Source organism: Atta colombica, unplaced genomic scaffold (assembly GCF_001594045.1).
Source record: "Atta colombica isolate Treedump-2 unplaced genomic scaffold, Acol1.0 scaffold205, whole genome shotgun sequence".
Taxonomy (NCBI): Eukaryota; Metazoa; Arthropoda; class Insecta; order Hymenoptera; family Formicidae; genus Atta; species Atta colombica.
The window spans coordinates 2,122,098-2,146,913 of NW_017259300.1; the positions used below are offsets into that span (position 1 = coordinate 2,122,098).

At 31.9% G+C, this 24,816-nt stretch overlaps 1 protein-coding gene across 1 annotated transcript in view; it reads left to right on the forward strand.

Moving 5' to 3' along the window:
- Positions 1 to 24,816, forward strand: part of LOC108687327 — a 113,814-nt gene that overhangs the window by 65,073 nt on the left and 23,925 nt on the right. The window contains exons 2-4 of the mRNA XM_018193027.1: positions 8,182 to 8,393; positions 15,898 to 16,033; positions 18,452 to 18,585. Of these exons, the coding sequence (XP_018048516.1) occupies positions 8,182 to 8,393; positions 15,898 to 16,033; positions 18,452 to 18,585 (482 nt within the window). The remainder of the gene's footprint in view (positions 1 to 8,181; positions 8,394 to 15,897; positions 16,034 to 18,451; positions 18,586 to 24,816) is intronic.

The window sequence follows — 24,816 nt, forward strand, 5'->3', positions numbered from 1 at the left end:
TATATATATATATATAATAGTATCTACAGTGAATTTTTTTATAATAAGGATTTTCCAAGAGAAATAATCGCTATAAAAATATTTTCACAGTATCAATCACAATTTACATGATAATATTACATTCAAAATTGATGTATAATAATCCGTTCGTATTTTTTTATCCTATTAATTGACTGAAAAAAATGTCGCGCTGTGACATTGCGGAAATAATTTCAATAGTGACGAAATCAATAACGAACCGCTTATCATTTATCCATATTCATTATTAGCTAATACCACCATCTACCAATCAACTTCGATAATTACTCGCCTAATTAGTGCGCTACCACACTTAAATGTCGCCACAAATTGCGCGTTACATTTCCAATACATTAATAAGCAGATTTTGTTTATTACGTAGATTGGAAACTTTTATGAAACTTCAAAGTAGTCCTCTATAAAAGCCCATAAATTCTGCATAATCTTTGATATCATGGCGTTCTTAATGACGAACGAAATAATTCTTTAGCCGCAAGATATAACCGCATTATTATTATTATAACTATTACGATCGATAATACAAGGATGTGTTTTTATTAGCGTAATAAATGAGACACGCAGAAAATATCGATGATACGAATATTGCTCTCTACATTTCTTTTCTTCTATCTTTTACAATTGTCATTATATTCCCCAAAGATCTATCTTCGAACGGAAGCTTGAAATAAAAGCTGCAAATAAAACAGCAACGCACTTGATGGCCGAGTCATCCCCTTTATATTGACCTCCGTATATCATGTCCGGTCGTGGAAAAATGATGAATGCTCTCGGGTAACATGATCACGCTCGTACGCACACGTACCCAACATTCAATTGCTTTTTTCATAAACCCGCGCGGAAAGTATTCACCCTCCCCCTCTCTCACCATTTACATTTATCGAACCACATCGATCCGAATTCACCCACCGGCATTTGTTCCGTATCTATTTACCTAGCCCCCGGAATTTTCCAGTGCTACATACACAACATCCACCATTACAACGGACATTGAAATTAAATGAATGGAATCTGTCACTAAACATGTACATCTCTGTACAAAATTGCTTATACTGCGCGTCCTCGCAATAAAAAGAAAAAAAAATAGACAGAAACGTTAATTTATTACTCGCGAAATATCTAGCATTATATTTGATACGTTAATTGCAAATGTCCCCGATATATATATTGAATAATTTTCACCTTAATTCGGTACGCAACTTCGCAATTGATAATATTACGCACACAGCTGGGCGAACTCCGTAACGTACAAGCGTTCGGTAACAGGCATTAAATTGCTCGCTGAAGTTGTCTAACGATCTGTACCATCGTTCAGCAAGACCGGTGGCACTAACAACGCATTATTGAACGCCATGAATATATTTCGAATAAAATCGCACGCAGAGAGTCTCGATGTTTACGGGAACGAGCTGTAAACGCGTGCGCGTTCGATAAAAATGGCAAAATCCCGGTCGCTGCGTTACGAACGAGCGTTTGGCCGATCCGCTCCGGGATTATCATCGATTCTCTGACGTCCCCTACAAACGTTGGCCATACCTTGTTTATGTGTAACGTTATCGGCTATTCGCGCGCAAGTTTCATTTGTATTTTATGCCCGGATCGCGACCCGTCGCTGCAGCGCGGAGGCGCGAAGCTCTTGCCCGCGATCGGAGTAATAGCCAATAAAGCCCGTTATTTTGTAATCAACACGGACATCGTGAGAGAAATGTTTGTTTTCTTTTATGCCGAGTTTGTTAGGCAAAGCGAGCGCAAGCTTTGCAAACGCTTATTGAGAATATAGTAATTAAGTTGCGACAATTGTGTTCCGATACGACGTCGTAGGTTATCGTAAGCAGTGCAATCAAAATTGGCGAAAGCTAATGTGTTTTCTTTTTTTTTAAATCAAAACCTTTTTTTTATATATTTTTAATGCTTCATACATGATTTTAATAGCATTATAAAAAACGTGTTTAAAACATGTTAAATATATCAATTAAGCATATTTTAAATTTTAAATAGTTCAAAATGTTTAAAACAAGATTTTTACCGATCAAATTTTGAGCATAACATAGATATAATATGTTAATAATAAAGCAACGTGGAAATTTTTATCTGTAAATTTGTCCGGTACAAGTGTTTCAATGGCTCCTTTATATGTAATAAATAAGATTTTATGATCTCATTAACGGTTAAGTTAGCATTAATAATATATATAAGTATTAATTTATTACTTTCTGATAATCTTAAATTTATAACATTGAGTACTATTTCAAAATGTTTCTTAAAAATATTTTACATTATATTTTTTCATTATATATTACACATTAAATATAATTTTATTACATAACATTAAATGAATTATTTCTTATTATTTTTTTTATTTCTCTTTTATCTCAAGATAAAAATATAATTTAATAATTACAATAATTCATATGTATAAATAATTGCATTTTATCAAATTTTACATAATTACTGAACAAATTTCAAATTACATTTTAAGTTGCATGTATCATCGCGTTAGCTGTTTACCTACAAAATAAAATTCGCGAATTTGATAATTGATTTTATGGAAGTGAAACAACTGCGTGTGACATTCCGCATTTTGATACCTCTTGTAATTGTCATTTAACTAAACTGATATGTAGCCGAAACAAAGATTTAGAAAAATATCTTATAACGATCATATTTTAAATAAATTTACATATAATAAAAAAATAAATATAACATACAAAAATTTATATAAAATATATAAAATATATAAAAAATAAATTATATAAAAAAAATTTCTAAGAGACATATTAAAATTGGCTTTGTTTAGTAATCTCCGATATATTATAAAGTTAAATTATCAAAGAGTAATAAACTGATATTTATTATTAATGCTATATATATAATATTTGAGTCAAATACAATGTTGAATATAAAATTTAATTATTAAATTCTGTTGAATAAAATAAATATTTGAAAAGAATATAAAGAATGATATCGCTCTCTTACTTCAAAAGTGACACAATTCAAAAAACGTGATTTTTTTTTTAGTTATTGAATGAGTTAATCCTTCGATGTCGCTCTATATCGTTTTGTCACGTATCTACTACACTGGATATTGTAAAATATCATATAAAAATGAACATTTATGACAAATTGTTTTCGATCGAACTTCCAAATATCAAGAAATACAACAATAATATAAATATACATATATATCTTCATTAAGAAAAAAGTTATAACATAGCAAAGTAAAAGAAACATTGGATGTGTCACATTAAGGTACGATTTTCCATTTTCTGATTAATTTGTAGTACAACTTAATCCGATTATAATATAAAAAAAATTGCATTTTTCTTATTATATGAATCATTAAATTAATGGTTTTATAATGAGTAACTTTTAAATTAACTTATAGATGACTTAGATCCAGTTGCACCAACATTACTTTAATTTTAAGCGAGACTTAAAAAACTCTCTTTATCTCTTTTCAGTTTTTAAAATGAGATAGAGCGAGTTTTAAGTTTCACTTAAAATCAAAGTAACGTTGGTGCAACCGAGATTTATTAGTTTAGTGATTAATCATAGCTAAAAAAACACAATTTTTATATTATCATTAGATCAAATAAAGTTAAGTTTAAATAAATTAATAATCATTCATCATCAAATTAACCAAAAAAAATGAAAAATCGGGTCTAAGAATAGCATTGTTAAGCAGGATTAATTAATTACGAATGAATTAAGTAAACACTATCAATCATCGAAAATGAACTAACAAAACTTCATTAAAAAATGTTAAATATATCACAACACAAAAAAACGTTCCGATTGCAATAACCGGAAATAATAATAATTTTTGCTCATTAATACATTTGTGATAACTGTATAATAGATATTTTAATTAATATTTTAATTTCTTAATGCCATTAAGATAATCTTACACAATCGTACTATATAGTTCTTCTAACCAAAAAATGCATTGATGGGCGAATTTTGTTGTAGCAATCGTAATCATTTTTTCCATGCAAATTAAAATAACAATAATAATGACTAATGATATCATTGATTACGTTAGAATTTTTTACGTTATATTCTTTTTACTATATATAATAATTTAATTAATCAATTTAATTTTTTATCAAGTCGACAAATCCTTCCTTTCTTTTTTAATTGTAAGAAACTTATAATTTCTTGAGTTGTGTAAGAGAGCGATATGTATTATAAAAAATATCTGAGTATATTATATATCTTGCGAATAATTTATTACCAAGTACAAATAATTTCTCATTTTAATATAATTTTATTTAGATATAGATACATACCGAAAAACAAGTCATCAAGAAGATAAACTTTACAGATATGAATAAAAATGTTTTATGATTCTTTTTGACATTAAAGAGAAAATTTTTTTAATATAAATAAAATTAATATTGTGGAAGTTCTTCTCTAAAGAAAGGCAGAGAAACGAAGGAAGAAGAAACATCATTATTTTTATAGCAGATTAATTTCGCCGATATATGAATCAATTAGTTATTTGCCTACACTTTCCTTCGCAATATCTTTTTTATGTAAAAAGTCCGCGCCTTTTTAAGAACAATAAATTGTAACAGTATCGAGAGCATTCTGCGAAACGAGATATAGCAACATTTGCATGTTATCTCCTGCTCTTTCACGAAATTACGCTCCCGTTACGCTCTCAAAAAGCAGAGGATCGAGCGTACAATGGTGTTATCTGGTGCACAGCTTAATGCGGCACTCCGTGCCTTGGAATTATTTATTGCACTTAATCACCGATCTGCGGCACTTGGTAGTAGTTAACCCATATTTCTCCCAGCTTAATAGCGAAAATAAACAGTATTCGCAGCCCGCCGAACATCTCCTGGAGCAAATGTCTCGCGGGCATCGTGTGGCATATGCGAAACGTCTAATCGTAACGTTCCACCGTTTGCACGTTACGCCCAGCTATTCCATGAAGATGCATTTCCATTTGCTCGCTCATGCAATTCCACGTCAGAAGTGCCGACGTTGCTTGAGCGATGATTCGGCTTATGCTAAGTAATGTAAGCATAAACCTAAGATATAGGGATGAAACTTCGAAAGACTTAAAAATTAAAAGTATTTTACTTCATTCGAATGACTAAGTAGTAGCAGATTGTTCAGTAAGTTACTCCAGATTTATATCGCGATGCTGCATTTAATATCCGCGTAAATCTCCATCTGATTAACGGAGTGCGAGATAATGCGTTGCTAACTTAATCGCTGCGCAGTAACGCCGACGATCGTCCACTGGCAACATTATGAAACCATTTAAGGTTCGTACGGGAAAGCATTATGTTTCCGCGTTTCGCGAAAGCGCATCCTATGCAGCGCACGTTTCATGCATTTTTATCCCATTTCAAGAAGTGCTACGTCACATGCGGTATGCATCTACGTTATGTAAACGTTCCTACGTCTCTCTCTCCTGGTCTCGCACTAGATTATTTATTATACTAATTACGGAATTGCGGTCGCGCCGGAGTTCTACTTCCGAGCTAGCTTGACGGCGTGAATAAAGTTTACGCTGGGAATAAGTTGCACCGCAAACGCGCGCCCTTTACGGGGCGCTCGGCAAAGTTTATCGAAAGCATTTAGCCCAATACTAACACGTACATTGAATTAATTTAACTCGCGCGCGATACCGCGCTTTCTTCTTTGTAATTGGTTTCTCGAGGGGGTGGACAAAGGGAATCGTGCACGAGGATCTCCTTCCTTTGGACGGTAATAGAGGCCCCGCCGACTGCCTTTTCGCTTTGATCACTCCGCTGGAATAGGATTCGAAGCAGCTCAGAATCGGCGGAAAGACCGGCAACAGGAATACCCGATGACCGCAAGAGCTTCGAGTGGAAATTACCAAAAGACAACCGTATTTCAACGCCGGGATCTCGAAACACTTTGCGATTACAGAATTCTGAATGCGAATAAAGTGTTTTCCGATCGCTAAACAATCATTTTCGCGATCTCGTCTTTTTCTTTTTCTTTCTTTATCTTTCGTCTCATTATTTTCGTATGGGAAAACGAGCGAAATTCGAGAAAAATTGTTAAAATCAACTTGCACCACAATTAAGATGTAACTTGCTGTAGTATGATCGCCTTTCGCTGCTTTTTACTGTTTGCAGCATATATAATTTTCATCAGCATTCGTTGCTACAGAGAGTGCGTAATCCTCGCGAAATAATGCAATAAATGTAGAAATATAATACTGTCACACCTAAATTCCATCGCATCTATTACTAATGTTGAAACAATCGTGTTAATAGAGTTTACATCGAAAATTGCATGTATTATACTATATTGGCGTGTTGTTTGATCAAACACTTTAGCAAACGTTGATGAGATACAATCAATTATGTTAATTGAGTTAATTATGTACGACGATAGATTTGTCATATTGCATAAGTAGATCACAATGTTTATGTTAATATTTTCAGTCAATTTCTACATAATGTAATAATAATGTATTATATGTCATTGTATTAAACAGAATAAATAGTCATTTTCATTTCCCCCTTAAGATTAATAACAAAATTGTTTTTTAAAGACAAACTTCGATTATTCTATTATACTTCCATTATCCTATTATTGATGAACTCATCTATAATTGTCGATCTACTGTAAGTCAATTTATTTTTTGCATGAATTGATGACATTGCAGTTTGAAAACTGTTCTCTCTGAAAGAACAGAAATGCTCAGAAAGCAAAATATCTTTCCTCGTGAAAGGGAAAAAGAAATGGAAATGGATTGAGATAGGCTTAATCTTAGGAAAAATGTCTCTCCAAGAATAAAGCCCTTGTGCTTTCAGTATCTTAACGAATAATAAAACACAACTGAAATATTAGTCCTAGCTCAGCAATAACAAATAATTTCTGTGAAATTGAAAAATTATTATCACGTTTTTATACTTTCATCTCTATACATTTAATTAGGTAAGAGATACATTGTCACTAAAATTATATTATTAAAATTATATTATTAAATTATTAATAACTCTGAATACCATAATCTTTTACAATATAAATAATTTGTTTACAATAAAAAATGTATAAATTATACAAATTATACAAATTATTAAATTATTAAATTAAGTATTATATACATCGTTTTCTTATTTCTAAAATGAAATAGTTCAAAAAATATAATTTTCGAGTTATTACCATAAATGAGTTAGATAAACATTATCTATCAATCATTAAAAGCAATCTAACTTAACTAAATAAAAAATCGTCTTAATTGTCACAATTAAAAAAAGATAGTTTAAAAAAATTATTAAAGTCATCACAACTAAAAAATAGGTTTTGGTTAAGAATTGTGAAAAATGATTGGCAAATATAATATTTGATATGTTAACAATATATTCTTTTTGCCGATATTATTTAATTAGTTCGTCATTTTTTATCAAATTAAAAAATAGTTTTTTCTTTTTTTAGCAAACTTAATTTTTTTAGTTGTCCCACTTTTGAAGTAAGGGAACAATTCTTAAAATAGATCAAAGTATAAATAAAACATTCATCTCCTGCTTTGTTTAAAACTGTACATACATATCTTTTAAATCAATATGATTGAAATCTATAAAAAATAAAATATTTTACAAAAAATCATATATTAATAGATGGAGTCATCAAATACTAGAGAAAAAAGTTTTAAATAATACGAGTAAGAAAATAAATTACATTTTAGATCAAATAGATTCGAATAGACCAGTAAGTTTTAAAATTGTAATTTAGTATTATCCATAAAACATACTTAAAGTTTTCTAACTAGATATTTCTCATCACTTATAGAAAGTCGACTAGTACATAATAGATTTACAATCACAAATCGATAGAACATTAAATCACGTCGCGAAGTTTTGATTCGCGACATAAAAAATTTACCTAGATTATTTATGACTGACCCACTTTCTGATCAGCGTTTAATTCTAAAATCACATTCGGAGATAGCATGCATCATTCAAATGCGTCGATTGGCCATGTGTAAATGCATTGCTGAAATAATGCATGAAATATGCTGTGTGCACTTTGCGAATTCTAATCACGACTGTTGTATATTATAATTCAATATTAATAAATATTCTTTTTACATATAAACAAGACGCATTATTAAACATCTTTCATAGCGAAATGTTTTTTTATTGTTTGCAGGTGCAACAGGTTTGAAAGATTTGACGATAAATGTTCCGAAAATGGTGAGATCAGGTGAATCCGTAACATTGTCATGCCATTACGACCTAGAAGGCTTAGCATTGTACACAATACAATGGTTTTTCAATGATCGAGAATTTTATCGCTTCATACCAGACCGGAAACCACCACCACCTTACAGTATTTTCGACGTGGATGGTATACAAGTTAACGTAAGTAATTTACCCATAAATAAATACAAATATGTACAAATTTCTATCACTTATGAGAAGTCGATTAGTCAAAATATTAATTTGCAATCGTTGATCGATAGAACATTAAATCATGCAAAAAATAAACGTTGCAAAAAATGTTAACATAAAAAACGTTAAAAAATTTTAACATAAAAAATTTATCTATATTATTCTTTGGCTGAATAATTTTTTTAAATATAAAATTCATTAAAAGTTTTTTTTATTCAAAAATAAATTTACAAAAAAAATTATATTTAAAAAATTTATTTTATCTTTTTTTTTTAAAGAATAAAAATCCTAAATTTTCATTTTTTTTTTAACTAATTCAATTACATATTAAAAATTAGAGAATTAGTCTTATAACGTATAGACATCTTGCATATTTGTTACATTCCGTGGTATAAGGAAAGAATTCATAATGTTTTTATTCTTCTGTCCTTATATTTTTCGCTTCATATATTTTTAAACTTTCTTGATAGATATTTTTATTCCATTTAATCAATCTTTAATTAGATTTAAACTTTAATAAAATCTTAAACTTTTTATTATGAAAATGTCTAATGTCAAAAATTAAAATATAAAGAAAAATATAATCATATTCACATATAATTATGGAAAAATCAAATTGTTCAAATGATCAGTAAGTAAGAGAATTCTCTGAAACATTTTAATTCTCTGAAATATCTTTGCTGCATGTGTATGTGTATATTTTACATTGAGTATAAACAGTGCCTCTTTTAAAGTAATAACTAAGTCACCGATTAGATTTAGCTTTATTACATTCAACTTCTCAATTAACTTGCAATAAAAATCTTATCTCTTTAATAACACTTTCGTGAAAGTTTATTATACTAATCTCAGTAATACCATGGTCTTCATTATACGGATGGAGTTTTCCCGATAAATCAGTCCTTAATCCATGAAAAAGATTCTACACGGTACCAGAATAAATAAGTTTAAAATTTCAAGTTTCGCAGTTAACAATTTTATATTGTGTCATGGAATTTAATCATCGACATTCAAGTTTTAGCAAAAACAATATGCGCGCAACTTAGATAATATGAAGAAACTTGAAATTCGATTGCTAAATGTCTTAAATTACTTTAAATTAATACTTTAAGTCGCAACGTATTGCATTGTTGTACAATGTGTACCATAAATTCCTCAAGAGATGCGCATATCGATGGACTGTTAGATCCATTTATCAAATGTGCTCTTTCTTTCGAAGAGCCGTTGAGATAAGAACTAAAGCCGGCCCGATTTTTGCGCTCGCGCGAGTAAACGACGAGCTATCTTTTTGCGACTCACGCTCGATCCGATCGTAATCTATTTTTCTACAGAAAACACAGCCTGTAAGTAGATTCGATAAGAGAGAAGATCTAGTCGCATTCTCTCGCCGAGGACGAAACTTCTTACCGCTCCCTGGACAACTGATCTTCCTTTCCCCAACCGCCCTTTCTAATCTCTCATGCATCGTGGTACCTCCATTTTTCCGCCGATATGGTCACGACGAAGGCAAAAGTTTCTGTTGCGGGTGTAGGGTGAGGAAAAGAATCGATAGACTGATTTATGGCATGTACTACGACCGCGACACGGCTTGAACCTGGGTCAAGCGAGTTCCGTGTTTTACGGACGTCGATTCAACGTCGCCGCAATCGCGTCGCGAATCTACCCCTTCCCTTCACATCCCTTTTTCTCGCGTTCTCTTAAGGTGTGGCTCTCCTTAAATTTTCCGACGCTCGAGAAAATGGAATCCCCCTTTCCGCAAGAGAGAGCACTCGGCGCGAAAGCAATATCCTGTAGGTTTGTATAACGACCTCGCAAACGCGCTCACGCGTCGAAGAAAAATGTTAGAGATTAATCCTAGGTACATGGTTGCGCTTATTGAGTATATATGAGAATAATTCACAAATAATTTTTTCTGCCATTCTAATACACTTACATTTTACATTAATTTAATCAATATGAAATCTAGAATTAAATCTAGGCTTAAATCTAGAGTTTGTGTAGCGATCAAGAATTTAATATTATAGTTTGACAAAGTCATCTAGATTTACTGCATGGAAAGAATGATTTTACTGAAATATTTGAAAATTTAGTTATTATAGATACAATTCCGAAAATATTTTTGGGCCATAAAAATAATTATGTAAAACGCCCAAATTGATAGAACATCCAACATTTTTTGCAACATGTTTTTTTTTTTATCATGTTTGAGAGTCCTACGTAATTATTTTGATGATCCAGCAAAATTATTTTCAGATCAATTCAGCAAAATTATTCTTTTATTTGAAATTAATTATTATTTCATTAATTTCAATATTACTAACATTTTGTTTTGTTTACTAATTTTAAACTTTTTTACTAAATTTAGCGCATTTTTCATAATATTATCAATGTTAAAAAAAAGTTAATCAATACTCGAGAAATAAACATGATAGAAAATTAATTTTTATTTAAGAAAAAAATAGTCAATAACCTCAATCAATTATTCTGTGTTACCTATTTTCTTCTTATAAATTTTATAATTTGCTTAATGATTTAGCTAATAAATATCTTGGATGAAATACAACACGCCCAGGAAGACGTATATTTTGTAACGTGTACATTTAATAGCGTCCTGCGCTAGTTTCCTTTTTACTTTCTATTCTGTTATACCTTTTGTCCGACGACTCAAAGGGAACATACCGAAGTCCTGCAGGAAAATACTCTCGTGGGATTGTCGTGCTTTACTGATAATTACCGCAAAGGACGAAAGTAGAACAGAACTTTAAATGGAAGAAAAACGTAACTCAAAGAAAAAGATATGGTTAAAAAAAATAATACAGCAGATGATCCTGGCTAAAAAAAAGCGATGAAGAGAAAAATCGGAACAAACGGTACAATATTGTGGAGACCAAGGAATATAATGCATGAAAAAAGACTAAATGAATTATTGAGAGCGGGGAAAGACAAGATAAAAAGAAGAATAATCAAAAAGGCAAGAAGTAACATAGAAAAGCGAGATGGAATTCGCTTAAAAAGTGTCAGATGACTTTTGAAGTTGTGAGTATTTCTTTCTCGAAAAAAGAAAAGCACGGGTGATGAGAAGAGGAATGATATGGAAAGAGAAACTTATCGAAAGAAGCTGTGACGAAATGACACTGACGTTATAGATACAGGAACTTCCATCTGAAGCAAGACTAGTCTTCCCGATTTCTTCCTTCAAATGTGACAGTAAAAATTCAATTTTTCCAACTGGAATTTCGTATGAATTTGGACTTATTTTACAAGATTTTCACTTTATTGCTTCGCAACACTTACAAAAGCGACAATAAAAATATAACTTTTGATACTAATCTCCATTACATTTTGAGAACATTCGAATACGAGGAATGATAGGGAGCATTAATCTTTGTACAAGGACATATTTTTTCTACTGTACGGATTTTTATTAATATTTGTATTTATATGTTTTTTTTCGCTGATAACAAATCAATAACGTTGATAACAATTCAATAAGGGCAAACAAATTTCAAATATCAGTAATTTTTTTATCAAACTCATATTTTTGAAAATTTCCTTGATTGCTGTATACCTAAATTTTAGAAATTCAAAATAATAGATCCGATATAATGAATAAAAAATTGAGATATAATTAATGAATTTATACATATTAAGTTTTTTTTGTTATTATTATTACAAAAAGTAATCTATAAAATATTTTTATACGCAATAAATTTTTCTAAAAAAAACATTTTCAGTATTTTTACATGATTTTTTAAATACAAATAGAACTTGTGAATAATTTTTAATAAATTATTTATTACAAATTAAATTAAAGTGTACTTAATATTTATTTTAATTTACAATTTTCTAACTTTATTAGTTAATGTTCAATTCAATTAATAAAAAAAAAATTGCGTTTTTGTGTTTTAATTTATGTAATTAAAACATATTACTTAATTGATTAAAATATTATTAAAAAATGACAGTTTGAGTTCTCAAAAGTATAAATTACATTAATATGTGCACATTGATTGTTAAATATCAAAAAACTATTTAAAAGATTGAGAAGAAAAAGATGAAATGTAAGAATTAAACTCGATAATTCCCTGACGAATAACTTCTAGAACAATTTAACAAATGAATATTAATTCAGAAAATGACTGCATGGTGAATTACGGCGGGACACGGGAATAAGAGTAAAGCAAGTCGCGTAAGATTTAAACTCGGCTCGAGCTGAGACAGATAGGAAGCTAGACTGGGAATTTTCATGAGCATATAAAGCATCCTAAGATAGAACGGCAGGTATTGCCAGCATAATCCTTATACGGAAAATTTACAACGTTCGCGCAAATAGCCGGATGGTGAACTGGAAAGACGTTTTCGCGATCATTCGCTTCCCATGTCGCGACAGTTAGAATGAGTTCACTCGTTTTGCTGCAAAATTGTGTGGCAGCCACCGATAATCTCGTCTTTTTACAACACCACTTAACAATACCCCACTTGCCAATTATCACTGCGTTATTGTCGAGCTAAACTCGAAGGAGAAATGGCTTTGCACGAACGTTTCGTAGTACGTGAGATGCGATCGCTCTCTCGTGTGCGCTCGAAGATTTAGGATAATAATTTTTCACTATTCGATTAAGTTTCTATCGTCTATCCCGATTGGCTCGTATATCTCCAACCGAGTATTTTCTCTGCCGATATAAGAATAGGCGATATTTGTTCCACATGAGTCATGGTCCGTAATACCATGTAACGGTATTGAGCTATTGTTACTGTTATGTAATCGATGAATCGAGAGAGAACAGCGCGCTTGTACCCTCGTAACGTTTTAACAAATACAAAGAATAAAATTTCAAATATTACTCTGTGTTGTGGGCTTTTAAAGAAAAAAAAAGCCGTCAAATATAATTCTACCTGAGTATGAGTTTGCGAAAATGAATATTCGCGGAAAACATTTTCCGGCATGCAGATAAAATAAGTATAGTATACTATGCCTTCCCTGATCTTAGCATCTGCGATAGAAAGAATTGAATCTTATCAGCATTTCTTTCAATTCTATCAATCTCCCTTCAACTTGGTTTTTAAGAGAGAGAAAGAGAGAGAGAGAGAGAGAGAGAGAGAGAGAGAGAGAGCGATATGATCCAAGCTACTTCACTCTTTCTAAATTGTAAGTATAGGACATAGAAATATGGAATTTATTACGCACGAAAAGAATGATTTTACTGAAGAATTACAAAATTCAATTAGATATGTAAATCTGAAAATAATTTCATCAGATCATTAAAATAATTATAGAATACTCAAGCATAATGAGCAATGCTGCAAAAAAATTTTGACATTCTAATAACCTGCTTGAGCATCCTACATAATTATTTTGATGGTTTAAAATTATTTTCAGGTCTGTATCTAGTTAAATTTTTAGATATTTCAGTAAAATCATTCTTTCCGTGCATCTATAACATTAGAAATATTTTATATTCTCTGATCGACAATTAATGACATGAAAAAATTTATTTGTTGTTGATTATTTTAACAAATGTTAACATTAACAAGTATATTAAGACGGTCTTTATTCCTTTCAAATTCGTATTTGATATTTAAAAGTAAAATCGATGCGATGTGAACAAGTTAAAATCTTTAAGTTATTTATATTTAAATTGGTAGAGATTTTACCATGTGTTATGCGCATGCATGTATTCGCTCGTGTGATTTCATTTAATCAAGAATGTAGGACGCAGACTGAAAAATGGGATGCATGTTCACACCTTTCATAAAGGAGGTAACGCGTGGCTCCCGCAGTTTCCGCCCTAGTAGATCCGAATACTCGCGGCGCGCAATCCTTTTCATTGATATTTTTCATCGAGCATCTCGTCCACGCTGAGATGCCAGAAGCGGAAGAAACGATGAAAAAGACCTGTCCTCTCATCCGATATAGTTTGTAAAGGAGGCGGAGACGCTCGCCGCGATGAATATAAATGCCTGCGAAGAGGAAGAGAGCGATGTCGCAAAAAAGAAACGTGCGCGGTCGGATCGCAGGATCCAGATTTAAACGTGAAAAGGTTTGGATGTAAAATCGATCAGCGGTACAAAATGCAGAGCAGAGCAATATCAGCGATGCTTAATACCAGATTTGACGCGAACATCGAATGAAAAAGATGGGCGCTAGATTAATCCTCATGAATTTGAAATTTTTTAAGAGGAAATAGGTCTTTGTAACAAGACCTAAATCTATTTATCACTTATAATATTATGAGAAAAAGAAGATTTCACAAAATTTAATTACAATATAAATACTTGAAACAGAATTGCATATCATAATATAGATATGTTTCTATTGTATCTTTCAGATCCTTTCTACGTTATTATAAAGTTATGTTTTACTTCAATTTTACTTTTGTTCAAAACTTATCTTCATTTCTGTACTAACTTTTTAATACGAAATTTCAACGCTCTCAGACAAAATTTCACGTTGCCCTTTGCTAACTTCGAAGTTCTTGTGATAGATATATGCGTTTCTCGGGCACATCTCAAAGTAGCATATGAAGTCGAAGCACGCTGCTGACTTATTTTTGACGTAGATGCCACACACGTGTTGTGAATCAGTGATATGTCATCGTGATCGATATTGCAAGACAAGAAACTTTTGTTCTTCGATAAGAGATAGCTAAAACGTGATGCTTCCTCCAAAGATATTCCAATAAAAAATTCTTTTCCACACAGTAATCTATATGTAATACTGTCAGGTCTTTCTTTAGTTCTTCAAACACCTTTAAAAGCATTCCGAAGAACGTCATTTTGAAAAGAATCTCCGCGAATGGCGTTACTCTTCACTGACAGTTTCACTGAGATCCGCTTTTAGCAAAGTTGCCCGAATGCACGCTCGATACTTATTATCGTTTTCCTTCTTCAGACTAGCGAACACGGGATAACTAAGTGCAAGCACGACTGATAACCAGTTCTATGAAAATTTACTTTTCCATCGTCTCGCTATTTTGTAATCGCAACATCCTTATCATAAGACAGACTAAAAGAACGTTACCTAAATACAAGCGGTGAACCATTCCAGTAATGAATATTCCTTGCGTCTTATTCATTGCATTTTGTTCTTTCGACAAACTTTCTCCGAACTCGTGATCGTCGAGCATGAAGTTTAATTGGAACAACATTGGAAAATGTTAAAATGTAGACATTCTCTAAAGTTCTGTATGAATTCTTATGAAGATCACGCAAAAATAAAATTCTTGCCAGCAAATTATCTGCATGAGAATATTGCCGAGACATCGCTTCAGGGTTGGAAATTCATGATTGTGCAGGGACTCTAACTATTGACAAACCTCCATCATGAAAAATGAAACTTTTCGTAACGGCGTACGAACGTAAAAATGGCTATGGGAAAAAGGAATGAGTTGCAGAGTATAGAAAATCAAAATGGAGAGGGTGTAGAATAGGGAGCATAGGTGAAGCACGGTACATCAAGCTTCGCGTTTTACAGGTCTCCAAATCGAACTCGCACGACGTAACATTGGTGAACGTGGCCAGAGAGCTCACTGGGACTTACAAGTGTGAAGTGTCCGCAGGCAGCCCTTCTTATCACACTGGGATCCAAAGGGCCAAGATGGAAGTAGTTGGTAAGTACGTGCGCATGTCGACGTTGAAAATTTCTTTTTTGATTTTGTCGAAGATAAATTGCTCGTTCCGGAATTGTCCGAAATATATCTACACGTCATTCTTTGTCTATTTTAGTGCTTGGTTCCAAAGTGGTGATACATTTCGCAAACACAATGTAGGGATCAACAATCGGCTGTAATACCGGATTTAAGGAAAATCGATGTGCCCTATAATACTACAATAAGATATATCGTTCATTTTCAATAGACAAACTGAATCTATGCTTATTTTCCGATATTCTTGTAATCCCTTTTTATACACACAATTGAATTTTTATTTTACTGAAAATATAATATGGTTTGCTATACTTTCCGGAACTTTATGCAGCATAATTGGATAAATATAGATAAAGTATATAGATTGAAAAAAAGATTAAATATGAAATAGATAAAATACAAGAAGTAAAAATAAGTATAGTCAAATATATAAATTAAAAAATAAAATTCTTGACAAATTAATATTTTTAAAGTGAATAAAAAAATACAGAAATGCTATAAAAAAATACAGAAAGGTGCAGAATAATTTTGATCTTCAAATCAGAGAGTTTATTGTGTCACGCAATCAAATTATAATAACATAATTTTATTTTAATCGTATTTTATGAATATTACAATTTATTATGATTTCCTTAAAATTTCCCTCCAATAGCAAGTTGGTGAAAATGCACCTTATAGCTTTGTCTATTTTACAGCGTGTATACGTTGTTTAACAGAAAAAAAAATTTCACATATTCATATATTTCATATATATTATTTACTTCTTTTTACCCATTTTATTATATTGATTAGATAAAATATGAATAAATCATCGGGTTGAATCTAATTTTATTTTTTTTGATATTTTAAAAATTCACTTTATTATAAGAGAGTTAGTAAAGAAAGAAATTTCGTGTTATATTATTTAACTTCTTTTACACATTTTATACATTGATTCGATGAGAAACGCAATTGGGTCAAATCAACTTATATCCGAAGAATTATTATATCCTGGAAAAGATTTCCAGATGGTACTATTCTTCGATCTATTATATTATATAAAATAGGATTGATAAAAGGATCATATTTATTGTTAATAAAAGAATATTTTACTCTTAAATAGAAAATTCTTAAATCTAGAATAAGATGTAATCTTGGATATCGATTTTGTGTTCAAATATTATTTGTGCCAGTGGTAAAGATTTATTCTAAACATATAGAAACATATATATATTAATACTACGAAATAATTTATGTGTTACTTAAATAAATTTGATTTTATCTCAAAATTTGCTTATTTAATTCAAAGGAGAAGAAAAAGAACTATTGATCCAATTAATATTAATATTATTTTATTTTTTTATACTGCATAAGGTTGCTAAAATAAAATTAAATACGTAAAAAATATTTTTGCCTCGTTATCAAAAATTCTTTCTGAAAGAGTATTTTCTTGGATATCTAAATATTCATCTTGCTGTTAAAGAGTTAAGAATTATAACTTTTAAAAAAATATATATTATTATTTGTTGATTATTATACCTATGGTGGACCATATTGTCTTATAGAAAATAAAGAATAAATTTGAAATAGTTTAGGGCATTGTTCCTACATATGTTCAAACCAGTTTATTACTGTCAAGAATCTATGCATTATAAAATTTTATTGCACAGTATAATTAAATCGAGATACTGCACAGTTTTCTGATAGTTTTAAATTAGTTTGACTGTAACTTGAAACAAATTGAGCTTTGAACTGAAATAATAAAAAGTTCGAACTAATAAAAAAATGAAAACAATTCCAGTTTGAATAATTTAATTTAAAAAATTAAAAAATATAATTAACAAAAACAAATTGCATTTATATGCTTAAAATATTTTGTAAAATATTTTCCGTAAAAATTTTCTTATTAATATAATATTATGTACATATAGATTGGAATGCTAGTTAAAAAAGAATTTCCCATAATGTCAAAATAAAGGACAATATTGAAAAATAAAGAACAAAATTGAATTTTAAAGACACAAATAAATCTAAAGGATAACTGTATACCTAAAATAAAGGACTGTCTTTTACAATAAAGAATGTATGGTCACCGTAATTATATCCAACTGTTTCTGCACGAGAGAGAAAATCTCGTATATCAGATAAGAATATATAATTTCTGCAGCAATGTCACGATGTAATGCAGATTACAAATTATTAAACAAAATGCATGGCAGCGGTGCCGAGGGACACGTTGGAAACACTAGCCCTAGTCGTCAGTACCAAACATGACAGGGTCGTTGTTCAAGTGTTTCCGGTATGCTCTATGACGCCCCCGGCGCCGTTGGCGTGTCGCCAGGTGTCGAGTTAGTGCCGTGGCAGCAGTCGCATGTGCTAAACGACATAATTATTATGCCTTAGACGCCCCAAAAACGGATCCTACGATTCGTACCGAGAAGGAGCGCATAGCAGTAGGCGAGATGTTACGGGCGAACTGCACTTCAGGCAAATCCCGCCCCGCTCCTGACGTTACGTGGAAGCTCAACAGTGACGCTGTAAGTATATATCGCCTCTCGCCATCCTCGCATCTCTCTTATCCCTATATACGTCTTGACGTAGTCATAGCTACGTGACCTTACTGGATGATTAGAGTTGCAACGGTGGAAGACCCGGGACTTGCGCCTACTACATTTTCGCCCCGTTCCATTACATCAATCCCACCGTTCCTATACTACTAGGTTCTTCCTAGCCCTAGGGGCTTCTCTCCCCAAAAACCACACCGATATCGGAATACACATTGCGAGATTTACACAAAAGAATCGACATGTTCGACACGGCACACCGTAGCTTCCAGCAAATTTAACACGTAACATGATTTTGTATGCAAATTGATCGATTATTTGTAGAGAGAAATAATTGAGTTAAATAAAGAAAGAGAAAATTGTTACATAGAAATCTTTAATAAAAATATAAACCAAAAAATTGCAAAATTTGATAACTCTAAAAAATGTCTTATTGTTACGGACAAGCAGACCAAATTTTGTTAAAAAATACATAGAAATCGAATTTCGCGGTTTCGGCATATTTTTTATCTATAAAAAGCCATCGCAAAATACATTATTTGTATTTCATATAAACTTTGATATCCCCAATTTACCGTCATAATTTAATATTGAAGTTTAATAAAGGATGAACTACAGTTGCTGTCACTTTGAAACATTCTGTGCACGTTCACATGGCTGATAGAATTGTCAATAAACTAAATCCGTGGACAGAATTTTGTTTCTAAATTATTAATCTACATCGATGTTAATTAAGATGATGTGAAACGTGACCAATGTTTTGTCAATGTATTATTTTTTTGTGAACACAAACGTGATGAATACAATTTTTTAATTAATAACTGCATAATAATAAATATACATATATGTACAAAAAGCTACATTTTAATAAATATATATAAGGTGTACAACTTTGCTTCCGCCGTTTTCCTATAAATGGCTTTAGCGGTAAGTGATGGTCGAAATAAATAGATCATAGACGTCATACAATAAACTTGGGCATCTGTCAACATAACCCCATAGAAACATTAATCGATTTGTGTCTGCATCATAAAATTATTCTCGATTGAAAATGTCAATTTACGAGCCAAATTCTCGTCATTTGTGGGAGGTTTTAATTTTTTGCTTCAATATGAAGAAATCTGCGGCTGAGGCTCATCGAATGCTCTCAAATACTTATGGTGAGGCCGCTATTAGTGAAAGAACGTGTCGTGAGTGGTTTCAACGCTTCAAGAACGGTGATTTTGACGTCCAAGGTCATGCTTTGTATTTGGTGGGACCAGCTCGGCGTAATGTATTATGAACTGTTAAAACCGACTGAAATAATCACAGGCGATCGGTATCGAACGCAATTGATGCATTTGAGCCGAGCATTGAAAGACAAACGGCCGCAATGCAACGAGAGACACGATAAAGTAATTTTGCAGCATGACAATGCTCGACCCCATGTTGCGAAAGTGGTCAAGACATACTTGGAAACGTTGAAATGGAAAGTCCTACCCCACCCGCCCATTATTATATATATTCTCCAGACGTTGCTCCCTCTGACTATCACTTGTTTCGATCAATGGCACACGGCCTGGCTGACCAGCACTTCCAGTCTTATGAAAAAGTAAAAAATTGGATCGATTCGTGGATAGCCTCAAAAGATGATCAGTTTTTTCGATGCGGGATTCGTACGCTACCCGAAAGATGGGAGAAAGTAGTGGCCAGCGATGGACAATACTTTGAATCATAAATGTATAACCAGTTTTTTACAATAAAGCCTCGAATTTCGGAAAAAAAAACGGCGGAAGCAAAGTTGTACACCTAATACAAGCAGCTTTTTTTAAAGTAATCCAAGTCAAATTTTGAAAAAAAATTAGTAAAGCTTGTTTTATCTAGTTTTTTATTTTCATGTATTTGTTTTCATTTTTGAATTTAATACAAAACAATGGCTTTATACATATGCTATTTTCAAAAAAATGTTTATAAGTATAGAGATTCTGTATTAATCTTATACAATATCATCTCTCATGAGATATAATTAATTTGTATTAAAACAAAAAGCAAAGCTGAATATATATATATATATATATATATATATTTTACAACATAACTGCACTAAAATTACATTCTCTACGTTTTCAATAAAGATTTTTTTTCTGTGTAACAATATGCTGTAAAGTATAGAAAATTAATTTGCAAAAATTAGAATTTCGCGTTATGACACATCTAATTTTCGGCATCGCTTTATGACAACCGCAAACGAATTATCATTTTAATGTTCTGATATTTCTGAATATGTTTTGCATATGTAAATATCCTTTGTACATAACATACAATGGTGTTTAACTTATCACACTTTTTTAATCACTGCGACGTTTCGAATTTTATTTTTCATGATATTATATAAAGAGTTTTACGCATAATTTCTCGCTCAAAATTCAACTGAATCACCATCATAACAAAACATGCATACATTCGTCATTGGTTAAATTATCACTATGGACATGAGATTGGGCTCGTTTTATCGCTATTCATTATTTATATTTTCATATCCATTAGCGAGAATTCCATTTGATATGGAATTCTCGTTGGATATCAAGAATCTGTATATGAACTATTTATTGTAATATAAAACTTGACATATGTAGTGAAAGTATTAATTAAAATAAAATTCATAATATGCGCCTGTATATTTAGATGTGTTTGTGTTATATCTTATACTATTATAACAGCTTATTGATGCTACTGCATGACTAGCTTGAATAACATAAACGAGATTCATGCGAGTGTACGATCACGTGATTAACTATAAAGACGTGCCGAGCCTTCCGTTCCATAAAGTAGATAAATCTCGAGGAACCTTCAAGTGGAAAAGCGTACGCTAGTAATCTGTAGAGCTCTCCTGTTGAGTGCAACATCAGACGAACTACGATCGCATACCAAGGAAAAAAACAAGAAAAGAGAAAAGTGAAAGACAGGCGGTGAGAGGATTAAGTATATAGTTGTTCATCCGTATTTCTGCAATCGTCGAGTACCCTATCGATTGATAAAGTTTCATTCTCAACGCTTCAATTAAATGTTTTAATGCGTCTTTCCCCTTCCCCCTCTCCCCCCTTCCCCTCTCTCTCTCTCTCTCTCTCTCGTTTGTTCTTTCTTCCTTTTTCTCTTTAAATTGCATCCCATTGAATTTTTCCTGAGACTATCATTAATTTCGTTAACTGCTTATGCCATTACGTACTTTCATTCGTAATATTTATAGACCTGCTGCTTTATGATTTAATTTAATTTTAATCATATTGGCATAATGAACGGAAAAGTAATGCCGGAAAAGAAAACAGACTTAACATTTACCTTCTATAGACATACATACGTATATACACACACACACACACACACACACACACACACACACACACACACCACACACACACACACACACACACACACACACACACACACACGCACGCACGCACGCACGCACGCACGCACGCACGCACGCACACACACACACACACACACACACACACGTAAACAGCATCGAGTGAAATGTTGAAAAAAAAAATCAATATCGCAGGCCTTTATCTTGACGAGCGGATCCATTGCTTTCGCAGAAAATACCATTGGTTTAAATAACCAGGGCATGAGAGGCGCGATATTTTCCACTGAATATTCGTTTTCAGAGGCCAAGCGCTTTGTTTTTGAACGAGCAGATTTATGCCGTCCTTTGACACTTTTCATTCTGACGATTGAAACGGCGTAACTCACTTTCGGCCGGTAAAACTGGGAAAACGTCAGCGCGGCGAAACGGCGGCGCAGCGATTTAACGGAATAATTTAGTTGATTTAACGAAAGCCGCGAAATAACAATTTATTTGCATACCAGACATACCCTTCAACCATGTGCGAATGTATCCGAACGAATCTTGCTGAATTTGATTTCTACCACCTCGGATCGGAATTTCAATATCTTCACTAGAAAGATAACGTTTTATATTCTCGTAATAGGTAAAAATATTGCGAGTGCACTCACCGTATAAGAATTAATATGATTCGTCAACAATTGAATGATCTAGCCATCGTATTTATACGAATAATATATATGAATAATAAAATTTCTTTAAGCACTTAATTGATAATTCTTCATTTTTCATAATGTATGCTCATTTCGTGGAATATCTATGTACATGCTTCTGCGTATATGTAATAATTTATTCCAATTTGTATATATGGATACAATTTTAATCTCTCATAATAAATTATACTTAATTAATAATTTTGTCCTTTAACGTAATATTTACATTGAAGCTGTCTAATGCACACAAAATGATTATATCATAAAATCACATCATAAAAATTAGTATATTTTTTACTGTTGCATAAATAATAATTATTTTCAAAAAGCATTATTATTTTTTATTTTGCGTGAACTTTCATTTGGTTCGCTCATTAATTTGCTATTTTACATAATGAAAAATATACGGAGAAATGTTTTGTGATTTTTTAAATTATAAAATTAAATAAAGCAAAGCTTGTGCTAATCTGTATTATAAATTGAATTTAATTTACAACAATTATAAGAAAATGAATTAAACATTATGACATAAAAAAAGAAATTTTATTGGGGTGTTGAACTAAGTGTTAAAGAAATTTTCATCTTAGCCAGTAATAACGAACAATTTTAAATGGATACTTGAAAGAGTACGTTAAATTAAATCACTTGGCTTTTAGAATAAAACGACTCGGAGTAAGCAACGACTGCGTTTGGACGCGTAAGTGAAAATTCGCATTTCCGGCGACGAGAGGAACAATAGTCCTACTCTGAAAGCATCCCGTGTCGAAATTGTACAAGGGTCGTCGTTTCGCCCCTCTCTATTTTCGGTTTTCGCCCTCCTGTCACCCATGACGTGTGTCACCCCGCTTACTATCCTTGGTTCTAAGCACCGCTATTGTTGACAACTTCCTCTATGCTCCTAATGGGGCACTTTTCCCTTATTGCAGCCACACTTTTCGTTGATTTATCCACGATTCAATTATCCTTATTATTCGACAATATTTAAACGTCTTCCCATTTTGCTCGCGAGTAACATGCGTTAATGCAATCAATAAATACATTAATATACATTAATGTTACACATGATGTAGATTAATGAAATAATTTTCAAGCCATAATTTTCATTTGATTATATTATCAAATCTGATTTGTCATACTTCAATTATCTTCTCAATCTAACTTTTTCCTGTTAAAAAGATATTAGTTAATAATAAATAAAATCAACATTATGGAATTTTTTATAACATAAAGGAATAATTTATTCTGTGGATGCAAAATTGCATTTATTTAATAAATTTTTTTATAATCTGATTTGTTTACTGATAATAATATTCCGACAATTTCATAAAAATAAAATATTCATTTACGAACTGTGTTTATGAACTTCAATGAATATGATGACTTTAAAAAACAATTAGAAATTAATGCTGAAAATTCCATGAAGCACAGTATTATACTATTTAAAAAACGATCATATGAGACGTCAGGCCGTGTCAGATGAAGATAATTAAACAATTCTTACGTCCAATAAGAGAAGAGAAATTAGAGAACCAAGATAAGAGGTGGAAATCTTCCTTTTCCTGGAAATTTCGTTCGAGACTTGTCCATTTAGAAAACGTAAAAAACTCTTATCAAGCAACGATTCCATGTAACGTAGAGATTGGTCAGTGAGTTAGAAAATCGTTTTCATCGATTGGCCACCTGCTTATCTTCCTCTCTTATCCTCTTTTGCTACCTCTTCTCTCTCTCTCTCTCTCTCTCTCTCTCTCTCTCTCTCTCTTGCATGAATACGTATATAACTAACATATACATTTGTCTGCATAGGTAGGTATATAAGTATGCGCTTGATCCGCTGCCAAGAAAACTCTACCTCGGTTCCACCAATCTCAAATCAAGTTTTCACTCATATTTTCTCGCCGCCAATATTTCCGCCTTGCTTCTCGCGTTTTACCGGAAAGCTTTGCCCTGGCATATGAAACATCCACCAATATTTCGGGCAAATAATCCCTAGTCACACAGCACGTGCATTCTCGTAAATTCGAAACCCGAATGCAATTTTCGGACTTTTACTGCGTTTTCTATGCACCTGATTTCCATTTCGAAAGTTTTACTACTTGGCCAGTCAGAAATATTCGTAAAAATGTTGCGTAATAAATTATACAATGAATATACATATATATATATATA